Genomic DNA, 12980 nt, shown 5'->3' on the forward strand with positions numbered 1-12980 from the left:
AAGAATAAAAAGATCGAGAAAAATAGAGGATATAAATAATCAAATCTCAAAAAAAAGAAATTAACAAGCCATAAGTAGGTTTTCAAATCAAAGGAAGAGGAAAAAAAGTACAAGATTAATTTATAAGTGAATTCTATCAAGCATTCAAAAAACAATTAATTCTAATATTAAATAAACTGTTAGGAAAAACTAGGAAAATCAGGCTCCTATCCATTTTCTTCAATGATACAGAAAAGGCCTTGACAGCTAAACCAAGGTGAGCGAAGTAAAGAGGGGAAAAAAAAAAACTAGATCTATATCTCCATTGAATAGTTAAGTAGAAATCTTGGATAAAATATTAGGAAAGAGGATACAGCAACATATTTAAAAGATTATACACTTTGACCATGTTGAATTTATATCAGAAATGTAGGGTTGCTCTGAAAATAAGAAAAGTATAAACAATTGACATATTAACTTAAATAATAGAAATCACATTGATTTTATCAGTAGATAAAGAAAAAGCTTTGGTATCATCCAATACCACTTTATATATTAAAAGTGTTAAAAAGCATAAAAATAAATCTACCTTTATTTAATATAGCAAATAGCATCTATTTAAACCAAGAAACAGATTTATTTGTAATGGAGAAATAGAAGCATTTCTGTTAATACTAGGGTAAAGCTAGGAGGTTCATTATCACCATTATTATTTGACATAGTACTACAAATGCCCACTATTGCAGTAAGACAAGAAAAAGAAATTGAGGGAATAAAAATAGGAAAATAAGGTGCAAAATTTTTGTTGTTTGCAGATGATATGAAGTTCTAGAAAACCTGAGAAACTGAATGAAATTAATTTAAACAAAAAATTCATCAAAGTAGCAGTTTGTAAAATAAAACAACATATATCATTGACTTTTCTATATATTATCAACAAAACCCAACAGGAAGAGCTGAAAAGAGAAAATCCTATTCAAAGCAACCACAGAATGTATAAAATATTTAGGAATTAGGGTTAAAGATACACATACAAAATTATATTAATACTACTACCAAGTACTTTCTAGAAACAAAGACCTTAATATTTGAAGAAATATGAATTGCTTATGGTCGAGCAGTACCAATATAATAAAAATGACAATGTTCAATGCCATACCAATCAAACTACCAAATTATTATTTTATGCACTAGAACAAATGATAACGTTTAATTTGAAGAAATAAAGCATCAATTATCTTCAGAAAAATAATCCCCCCCAAAAAAAGAAGTGGGGAGGAAAGAACAAGCCATTACCAAATCTCCAACTATTTTATTAAAAATTAATCATTACAACTATTTGGTACTGTTTAGAAAACAGAAGAATTGATTTGTGGAATAGATTAAGTACACAAGATAGTTATGCAAATGAAAACAATAACAGAGTATTTGATAAACCCAAAGACCCCAATTCCTAGGGTAACTCACTAATTGAAAAAAATTACTGGAAAAACTAAAAAGTGGTCTTACAGAAATGAGGTTTAGACCATCTGTTGAACTGTATACCACATTTAGCTCTGAATAGATACATAACTTTCTATAAAAGATCAGAACATAAACAAATTAAGGGCACAGGGAAGGCATTAGCTTTTAAAATAATAGGTAAGGAAAGAGTTCTTGACCAATCATAGAATTGAGAGGATGGCAGAAGAAAAAGAAAACAGACAATTTTTGTTACATCAAAAAAGCAAAAAGCTTCTATACAAACAAAATGCAATTATAATTTAAAAGGGAAACTGAGGGAAAAATCTTGGAAGCAAGTTTCTCTGTTAAGTCTGATATCTAAGATATATAGAGAATGAATTCAAATACATAAGAAAAAAAGCAATATAAACAGGCAGTTCTCAAAAAAAGGAAAGCAATATGCCAACAAACATGAGAAAAAATGCTCCAAATCACTAAAAATAAGAGAAATGCAAATCAAAACAACTCTCAGGTTCTACCTCACACCCACCAACTCCTTTAGTGTCTTAGGATATAGTTGATCTAGACCAGATAATTTTAAGGAGCAGCTATTTGCTTTTTTTGTCCCCTTCTTCATCTTGGATATAAACTCCATATTGGCCATTTTTTTCCCTTTCTAATTTGAGTCATTTTTCTTGACAGAAAAGACAAAATGAAAATGAAGCAGTTCTCCCTTCTCTCTTACCAATTATCCTCTTAGAGGTGAGACCTGTGCCTAACACTAAAGTTGGAGTTGGCAAGGGCCATGAGAAGCCAGTGTTGGAGGGCCACCTTACCAACAGTCTCAAACATAATGTTTTACTATTGCTCTGTTGATGGACTACTTTGTTTCAAATTCCAGTAGGGCAAATGTATATCGTCTAAAGGAATGATTTTGCTTTCTCTTCCTAGAAAACCTGGAAGATCAACTGCTTTCTGAGGCAATCCAGAGGAAATGTTTTAATAAGTACTGCCTTGTAGCAATTTCCTTCAAACAACATGGAAATCACACATTAATCACCACTTTCTTCAACAATCAGGCATACCATACTCCAGCCGTGGCAGTGACAGTGGTAGACAATATTCTATTCAAGTTGCTATCTGGCCCACAAGCCTCCATTACTATCTCCAATCATCCTCAGCCTCGAAGTGCCATCCAAGCTGCAAAGGAGCAGTTTTTTTGGTATGTGTAGCTTCCCTTTTCCTGGGGTTGAGTTTCTCAAACCTCAGTATTTTACCATATGCAGCTATTTTTAAAAATTCTGTTTACTTGTTATGTTCTGGAACATGGCTGCCAATAGAAATTCTTTTTTTCCCAACTAACCAAGGATATGGTGTTTTTTCTCTTCCTATCCTGTCTCTTGTAGGGGCCATAAGGGATTTGACATTGCTATCAATATGCTGTATGGCATGGGCTCGTTGGCCAGTACATTTTCTATCTTTGCAGTTAGGGAAAGAGTCATAAAGGCAAAGCACAACCAGTTTGTCAGTGGAGTCTATGTCATTCATTTCTGGCTATCTTCTCTGTTGTGGGATCTCATTGTCTTCTTTATTCCCTGTTTGCTGCTGCTGGTGAGTAGTGAGTATTGTGTGTTGGGGTGGATTATCCTACATATCACAAGTTTTCCCTTTGGCCAGTAATATCTAGAACTTGCTTCAGCACTCTCAGTTTCTGAGGCTAATAAATAGAGTTTAGCTGCTTTTTTTTTTTGGCCTTTCCTCAGTAATAGGGAATTCACTTACCTGGAGTTCACAGAAACAGAAGTGGTCTTATCTAGGACTAGATCCTCATATATCCTCACCTTGCTGCCCCAAGCTTTAGGGAATTGATATCTCATTTTGCTATTCTAGGTTAATTTCTTTTTTTTCTTTGATCACCTTTTCTTCTCTAAAAACTGTGTCTCTGTACTCCAGGGGCTGTTCAGAATCTTTGATGTAAAAGCTTTCACTGAGGACAACCACCCTGCTGATGCATTGCTGATGTTAATGTTGTACGGCTGGTCCATCATTCCACTCATGTACTTAATGAGCTTCTTCTTCATGGCAGGTGCCACTGCCTTCATAAGACTCATCATGTTCAACTTTTTCTCAGGCATTATCACCTTAATCATCCTTTATGTCACAAGTTTCAAGGGTGAGGGCATCAGCATTTACTTCCTCCCTACAAACACATACCGAGTCCTTTCTCAGGGGTAATAATGAGCAAGTAAAGAATAATCAGCTCATTAAGGGAACATCACTGAGCAAGCAAGTCCCTTAATGTCAAGTAAAGTCTATGCTTCACAAAAGTTAGACCATGGGACTAAACCAAATCTGCTAATGTTGATTTAGGAATACAGGTTATTGTGATGTATGTAGCAACTCCTTCATACTGAAATCACATTCCCTAGGCACCTCACCTATAGAAAACACTTTGAGATCAATATTTGGAGATTGTGTTGGCAGTTCTCTTTTAGAATTTTATCATGCAGATGTGATGAGGAAACTCTAAGAAAAACTAGTGCAAGGGCTGGAAATAATTCCTGGTTTTAAGGCCAAGATTAGGGAGAATTCCATTTCACTCCTAGGTTATTTACATATAATGAAAGATCCAAGTGTATGCCAGAAGCTTGATAACCTATATCCATTTGCTGTAGTGTCAATCTGCAAAATAATATTGTTGCCTTGAAAAGAGCTGGGAAGGAAACAGGGTCATCTAAGGAGAATGCATGGCTTAGAGATTCCCTAAGCCTATTAATGGATAGATGTGTATTAGGGAAGTATGCTTGAATCAATCGATGAATTTGAATTGAGTATCTATTACCTGTGAAGGTCTGAAGGAAAAAAAAGTATAAGAATAATGGCCCTGAAGTCTAAGATCTCAGTGTACATAAATATGTTAGACATACATGCAATGGAAAGAGGGGAAGGTGAGTGTTAATCAATTGGGTATCCTACAGTCCATTTGATGAAATTACAAGATGCAAATGAGCCACCTCAAAAACTGAAATCACTAATAAGATCATACCTAGAACAGAGAGGAGCCTTAGGGGTCATCCAATCCAACCCCTTCATTTTATAGATGAGGAAACTAAAGCCAAAGAAAGTAAAGTGCCTTACCCAAGATCACACAGATAATAAATGTCGAAGGCAGGTGAACCCTGGTATTCCATTTTCTCTAAAGCCTGCCCAGTACAGCTTATAATTTCATCAGTTTGATTGGAGGAACTCCATTGATCAGAGTTCCCTGATCAATCTGCTACTACATACACATGAAAAAATAACTGACAAATAAATGTTAAATGAATATTATAGATATTAAGTGTTGTAGAAGTTCAGATAAGAGTAATATTTTAGATGGAATTTCATGGATATGAGTTTTGAACTAGATATAAAAGGTTAATCACATACCTACTATGTGTTTAGGTGTATGTCATGTTAGAAGCCAAGGGAGATAATGGAAGAAAATATTCCCATCCCTACCTTTGTGTCCTCATGAAGTTTGTTTCTACTTAGGATTATTAAATGGAACAATTAGGCCTAAGCAGAATGTAAGGTTGAGTGGGGTTTATATAGGTAAAGTTATTATTAGGGAGGGTGTTCCAGGCAGAAAGAACAGCATGAACTTTAAACACACGAATAAAGTTCAAAATAAAGTAGACCACTTTTGCTACAGTTGAAGATAGGAAGGGTGGTTAATAGAAGATAAAGGTTAGAAATGTTAAAATTAGGGTGATAATGTGAAGGGCCTTGATGCCAGGCTAAGGAATTTGGGTACTTTTATGGCCATTAATGATTTCTAAGTGCATATGACATCAAACAGAGTTTTAAGTTTTAGGAAGATGAATATTGTAGTAGTGGGTAACATACAGTAAAACAAAGGACTGAAACAGGGAAGTCAGATTAGAACCAATAAGAGTCAACTGGTAAAGATAGATGCAAGAGTCACTGCAGAGATAGAATTAGTAGGAATAGAGATTTAGTACTTAAAGGACCTTATAGATTATTTTCCAACCTTCTAACTTTACAAATGAGAAAACTGAGTCTCAAAGAGGTTATATGATTAACCAAATTCATACCAGTGTAATTGACATAGTGGGGAATTGAACCTAGGTACCCTGACTTCAGATTCTTTCCACTGTATTTCACTGCTACCCAAGGACTTGGTGACTGACTTTTGGAGGGATAAAGGAGAAAAAGGATTCAAAATTGATAGTGAAATTTCGAGATTTGAGACTGAGAGGATAGTACTAATATTGATAGACACAAGGAAGTCAGAAGTAAAAGCAGGTTTTGAGAGAAGAATGATGATTTCATTTTCTTTTTTACATGTTGGATTTGAGATGCCAGCAGGACATCAGAGAAGAGATATCCAACAGGCAGCTTGAAATGCAGGTCCAGGGTTTGAGGCAGGTCAGGACTGGAGATACAAATTTTAAAGTCATCTACTTGGAGGTAATAGTTGAAGCCATGAAAGTAAATAATGTTTCAAAGTATAAAGAAGATGGTTTAGGGGATGAGAGAGGAAAGAGGAACCAGTGAAGGAATAGGAAGATGAGATGAGATCCAGTTGAAGTCATGTCAGGTAAATTGTGAAGTCACAATTTACACAAAGAACCAAGGACTGCAAAATTATTCAATTTATCCTATTTTCATTCATAGCATTAAAATTGGAAAAACTCTCTAAACTTCTGGATAAATTATTCCTCCTGCTACCTAACCACAGCTTAGGAATGTGCCTTAGCAGTTTCTACAACAACTTTGAGGCCAAGAAATACTGTACCTCCTCTGCTACTGCATCCCTTCATTGTGAAATGACAAGTGAGTATCATCTCAGCCCACTCATCCCCACTCTAATCATGGCCAATGGAAGCAATCCCTTCTCTTAACTTCTTATTTAGGAAAAGAGTTTGAAGGTACAAGTAAAGCTTGTTTCTCTCTCCTCTAAAGGAGTAGAGTCTTCAGGGACTACTGTCAGTTTAGAAGTAACTTTTACCATGGGGGAAAATTTTTGTAAAGTACATTGGACCCTATGAGAAGACACAAGGTAAATTCATAGTGGTCAAAGGCTCATGGAGCAACTTAATTCAATATTTATTGAACAACTTTGCACGAGGCAATATGCCCTCCTGGGTATTGAGAAGAAGGTTTTCCAAAAATCAAAGCATATTAACCCTTTCAGGCCTCTAGGACAAGGCTGATCATTTTAGAACAATAATAAACTTACCAGTGTCCTCGTTGTCCAAAAGACTTAGCCTGAAGGAGGCAGAAACCATGACTTTTTCTCTTAACATCCTGCAAACTGGGCAGAAGGGAAAATAAGAACGTTAATAGATTTTTGCTGTTGGAGCTGCCTAGGAATAGTATCTGGGTATTACTTGCCATATGTGCATTCCTGGTCATGAGCACTCTAAGAGTCCTAGAGATCCTCCTTTATTACTAATATGGTAGTAACTTGGAAATATTGTTAGTGGTGGTATTATTAAGCTCTAATATCAACCTTGGGAAGTCTTCAGTTCATATTTTTAGCTTTATAACACCATGAAAGAGTAGAATGCAAAGAACCTTGCTGTGAACAAGACTGGTATTGCAGTGGTAGAGATGAAGGAAGCTTGGGTATCCCTTCCTTTCAGAAACCTAATATTGATTTTGTTGTACATAGTCTAAAACCCTTCTCTAAATATTTACCTTGGGCAGTTAGGTGGCACAATGGATAGAGCCCTGGAGTCAGGAGGACCTGAGTTCAAATCTGGCCTCAGACACATAACACTCACTAGTGTGTGACCCTGGGCAGATCACTTAACCCCAGTTGCCTCACATAAAAAAAAAAAATTATTGCAAAAAGGTGCAGCTAGGTGGCATAGTGAATAGAGTTCCAGCCTTGGAGTTAGGAAGACCTGAGTCCAAATCTGACCTCAAACACTTGATACTTACTAACTGTATGACCCTGGGCAAGTCACTTATCCATGACTGCCTCACCAAAACAAACAAACAAAAAAATTTACCCTTCGGTGGACCCACCACAGCATCACTGTATTGAATGTTCCGTATAGATCAGGGAGAATAAGAATGGTAGAGAGGTGAATTAACGTAGCTGTGGTAATGACTTGCTTTGCTCTCTCCAAGTCATTTAGGTCCTTCTTTGGGAAATGACACAGGACTCTTTCATAAGCACAATAACTAAACATGGTGAAACAAGCTCAGGGTTTTAAAATGAACATAATTCCTTTCAACATCCCCAGATATAAATTATGAAGATAATTTCTATGCATGGAAAACTCCAGGAATTGGAAAGTTTATGACTTCGTTGATTGTCTCTGGCTTTTTTTCCTTCATCCTGCTTTTATTCATTGAGACTAACATTCTCTGGAGATCGAAAATACTGATAAATAACCTCCTTAGGGCTCGGCAGGTGAGTAACTAAATGTGAAATTTAGAGATTACCTAATGAGGTTTCTTTCCCTTTTGACTTTAGGCCAGATAAAGAAGCTACTTCCACCCTCTTCTTTCCTGAAGGGAAGGAAACCTGCTCTTGGCTCACCATATTGTAGTTGGGAACTATTTGAGTTAAACTCCCTTTCATAAATTAAACTGCAAAATTGTAACGACATGAAAATGACACTTGATCATAGATATGATCTCCAATTTCATTTTCTATGACTATCCTCTTTAGAACCTAAGCTATATCAGTCAGTCAAAAATTGTGTTAAGTGTTTGCCAGGCACTGTGTGCTATAAGCACTGAGGATAGAAAGAGGGGCAAAAATATCCTTGCCTTCAAGGAGCTCACATTCCATCGGGGACACAACATGTAAATAACTCAACATCTACAACATTTAAACAGAATAGATGGAAGGTGACCTCAGAAGGGAGGGTACTAGTAGTTGGGGGAACTGAAAGAGACCTCTTCTAGAAGATGGAATTTGAGCTGAGTCTTGAAGGAAACCAGAAAAACCAAGAGGTGGAGATGAGGAGAGAAAGCATTCTAAGCGTGGGCAACAGTGCCCCAGTCCCAAGATGGGAGATGGAGCATCAGGTGCAGGGAACAGGAAGCAGACCAATGTAGCTGGGTAGCAGAGGATTTGGAGGCAAGTAAACAATAAGTGAACTGGAAGAAGGCAGGTGCAGACCTCAAGTCCCCTTAGCTTCTTACTCTTCTATTTTAGGGGCTTTAGATTAATCAAAACATGAGGAGTACCATCATGTCACTCAAAGTACCCATTTAAACCAAGGTTCCATTCTCTGCCTTAATTTAAGCAATTAAAACAATCATCTATTAAAGCTTAAAATCAAACTAAGACTTTTCAGACACCCTGTATTTATTTATCTCTAGCCAACCTCTGTGACTGAGGCAAAATATAAGTTACCAGAAATGTTTAGGTAAAGAAGTTAGCGAAAAAATGTTAGTATCTGATAACCATCAAGCACCAGGAAGGAAAAATAGAGAAAGATCTGACCTTTTCTTTGAACTTCCCTCAGTTTTTGAGGACATGGTGCATCAAGTGGCCTCAGTGGGAGTCTTCTGCACCAAGGTTCCTCTGGGCTAATGGTTCTCTGTCCTTCCCCCTCTCTAGTCTCTACCTTCTCTGCCTCAGCTCTCCAGATCCTTAGTTCTTCCCTTCTATAATGGCTGCATCTCCCCTTCTTTTCTCTCCTGTCCTCCTTGTGTCCCTTAACTGGAATGGCTCTCTAGGTGGCCAGGCCCTCACATGCTCAGGGACAAAATTGCTTTTTTGGAGAAGGCCCAGAATGTGACCAGGTTTCTTCAGCCAATATCACCACAACTCCTGTGCATCATTACTCTCTTTCTTCCAGTGGATTTCAAGGATTTCTAAACTGATCAAGGATTTTTTCCACTTAGCATAAAGCACAGAATTGATTTGATTGATTTGGTAGAGATTCTTAAGCCACATTTACATCTCTAATTGATTTATTGATTGTTCTCACCTGACATTTACCAGAGCATAATATCACTTTAAGAGGAGTGGGATAATTCATTGGCTCAAGCAATTCCAGCCTTTATAGTAGGAAGAGGCCAAGTTATGAAGAGTTTTAAATACCAAACACGGGACTTTATTATCGATCCTGGAGGAGACAGTGAGCCACTGGAGTTTATTGTATAAGAGAGTGGCATGGTCCAACCTATACTTTAGGAAAACCACTTTGACAATTAAGTGTAGGATAGATTGGAATGGGTAGAGACTTGAGGTAGAAAGACTAACTAGAAGATTATTGCATTAATAAAGGCAAGAGGTAATGGAGGTTTTGAACTAGGGTGGTGTCTATGTAAGTGGAAAGGATGAGATATAGACGAAAGAAGCTGTGAAGATAGAAATGACACCTTTTGACAACAAATCGGTAATGTGGGATGAATAAGAGTGAGAAGTCAAATATCACCCTCGAGGCTGTGAGCCTTGGTGACTTGGAGAACAGTAGTGCCCCTAGACAGTAATAGGAACATTGGGAAAAGGGAAGAATTAGGGAGCAAAGATAATAAGTTTTGTTTTAGACACGCTGAACATGGGGTGCTTTTGAGACATCTAGTTCAAGAATTTCAAAAGTTAATAAGTGATGTGAGACTGGACTTCAGGAGAGAGCCTGGGGTTGGATATATAGATCAGGGAATTATCTGTATAGAGATTACAACCGAATACAAAAGAACTAATGAGATCACCAAACAAAATAGTACAGAGGGGAAAAAAGAAGGCTCAAGAAAGAGCCATAAGCACACAACCACAGTTAATGGTCATTATATAGATGACTAATCAACAAAAGAAAGAGCAGTCTGACAGGTAAAAGGAGTGTCACAAAAACCTAGAGGACAGTGTCCAGGAGATCAACAGTATCAAATCCCACAGAGAGGTCAAAAGTGATGAAGAGGGAGAAAAGGCTGTTAGATCTGCCAATTAAGAGATGTGAGCCAGTGAAACCTTGTTTGACTGGTTTATCCCCAGACCCCAGGATGCATGTATGCTAAGGCCTAGCTAACCTGGAAATCAGACATCCTTCCCTCTACCCAGCTACTTTTATGGATAGTGTAATTAGAGTTATTTTTCCTGACTCCCTGACTATCATTTCTTACTATGCACTAATTCAGAGAATATCTTCATATCATTGGTTCACACCACCTGCTACCTCACCCCACAGTGGGTCAATCTCTTTGTGGTACCAAACCAGTTCTTTGTCTAGAATCTCTAATGAGGAGTGACTCTGGGCCTTTGTTTGAAACATACATTCCAGTCAGTGCATGTCAGAACCACCAACTGTATGCTGCTTATGGAATTGTGGGGCAGTGGGTCTCACCTACTTATGCTATTCCCCATTTGCGTCTGTTGTTCTTGTGTGGCAGTCACTTTTCAGGAACCATTCCCTCCCTTCTTACATTGCAAGAGATCATTAATTACTTTGGAACGTGCCATCTCAGTTGAATGATGATAGATAGCTTTTTCAAGAAGTTTAGCCAAAAACAGAAGAGTTTCAGGACTATAGCCATCAGGGATGACAGGATCAAGTGAAGAGTTTTTTAAGGGTAGGGAAGACATGAGTGTGTTTGTAGACAGAAAAATAGAAGCCATTCTATAGGGAGAGACTAAAGATAATAGGAAAAATAGATGATAATAGGGGTAATCTGCTGAAGAGAGAGGGGATAGGGTCAAGGATACGTGTAGAGGGATTGGTCTTGGCTCATCTGAGACAAAGTGAAGGAGGAGATAGTGAGGTAAAATATCTTAGTGATGTGAGATGAGGAGGAGGGGAGAAAAAGGAACTGTCATAGAATGGCCTTATGCAAGTTCCTCAGCAGAGAGGTATTCATAAGATATATGTGGAACACAAAAGCATGTCTTCCTTTCAGCTTACTATTTCAGAAAAGCATATGTAACTCCCAGAATCATGGAATATTAAAACTGGGAAGGGAATTTAGAGAGATCAGCTAGTCCAGTCTCCCACCCTATGCATGAATTCCCCTATAACATACTTGATGAGGGGACAGCCTGAACATTTCCAATGATGTAAAATTCTCTAACTCATAAAGTAGTCCATTACATGTTTGGATAGGTCCAATGGTTAGATTTTCCTTTCTTATAATGAACAGATATTTGTTTATGATTTCTTCTTATTGGTACCAGTTCTGCTTCCAGAAGCTACAAAGAATAACTAATCCTATCACAGTGCACCATCTTGATCAACCTTCTCTTAGCCTTTTCAATCTTCCTCTTAAAATGTGACATCCAGAAATGAACACAGTATTCAAGATATGATATACCTAGGGCAGAAAACAAGGCACTGTGACCTCACTTGTTTTGAACCCTACACTTCTTTTAATGCTGTCTAAATTCATATTAGCATTCTTGACAATTTCTTCACACTCTTGCCTCATATTGACCTTGCAGTCCACCAAGACTTTCTCATCTTTTTCACAAAAACTGCTATCTATATGTACAAAAAATATTGACAGCATTTCTCTTTGTTAAGGAACTAAACACTAAGGAGGTGCCCAGTGCCATATTGAGGAATGGCAAAATAAATAATGGGATATGAATGTAATAAATTATTTTTGAACCATAAGAAATAATAAAATGAATAGTTTTAGAGAAACCTGGCAATAACTGTATGATGCAGAGTGGAGTGAGCAGAATTAGGAGTACAATTTATACAAAAACAATAGCATTATAAAGAAAACCTACTTTGAAAGATTTAAGAGGTCTGAGCAATGCAATAACCAACCATGATTATAAACAACCAATAATTAATCATGCTACCTACTTTTTGAAAGGCAAAGGTACAGAGATGTAAAGGATTCAAGATGCAGAATAAGAATTCCATAGCCAATGTGTTACTTTGTGGTGTCATGTGTATTTGTTTTAAAAACTTTATTTTTATACCCCTCCCCTAGGCTGGGAGGTTGAGAGAGTCAGCAGGGAAATGGAGAATAGAGATAAGGTAGCCAAAAAAGAAAAAGGATTTTTTAGGCATCCTTTTTTTTTTAATGCAAAGAAGAGAACAGAAGGAAGACCAGAAAGAAGCACAGAAAAGTAGGACAAGTTGAACTTTTAAAAATACTTTTTATACAAAGATACTTTTTAAAAGGTACTTTAAAAAAATAGTAGTTTGTACATAATAGAGATTCACAGTTTCATGTACAAATCCCTTTTTCTGTTTTATCTTCAACATGTCTGTTTTCTTTTGTGTTTGTTAATTTCAGAATAAAAAAATTTTAAACTAAATAGTATTATGCAGAAAATTCCATAATAATCTATACATATATCAAGGACATCCTTGATGAGGGTATAAATGAGAACTGGAAGGCTTTCAAAAGTGATATTCATAAGTGATAGGTTGTGGCCAGTATCTTTACCATCACATTCATCATGTTTAGAAATACATAAGTTTAAAATAATTGAGAGGATAGTTTCAAAGAAACCTGTGAAATTTTATATGAACTGATACAAAGTGAAGTGAGCAGAACAAGAAAAACAATTTGTACTATAATAACAACATTGTAAAAATGAAGTTTTTGAAAGACTTAAGAACTCGGATCAC

General features: G+C 36.8%; 1 protein-coding gene across 1 annotated transcript in view; it reads left to right on the forward strand.

Moving 5' to 3' along the window:
- The window catches only part of LOC110221646 (phospholipid-transporting ATPase ABCA3-like), a 207041-nt gene that overhangs the window by 160253 nt on the left and 33808 nt on the right, over positions 1-12980 (forward strand). The window contains exons 19-24 of the mRNA XM_078152511.1: positions 2374-2644; positions 2829-3033; positions 3376-3595; positions 6103-6261; positions 7683-7852; positions 10587-10589. Coding sequence (XP_078008637.1) covers positions 2374-2644; positions 2829-3033; positions 3376-3595; positions 6103-6261; positions 7683-7852; positions 10587-10589 — 1028 coding nt within the window. The remainder of the gene's footprint in view (positions 1-2373; positions 2645-2828; positions 3034-3375; positions 3596-6102; positions 6262-7682; positions 7853-10586; positions 10590-12980) is intronic.

Source organism: Phascolarctos cinereus, unplaced genomic scaffold (genome assembly GCF_003287225.1).
Source record: "Phascolarctos cinereus isolate Bilbo 61053 unplaced genomic scaffold, phaCin_HiC Scaffold_4;HRSCAF=312, whole genome shotgun sequence".
Lineage (NCBI taxonomy): Eukaryota > Metazoa > Chordata > Mammalia > Diprotodontia > Phascolarctidae > Phascolarctos > Phascolarctos cinereus.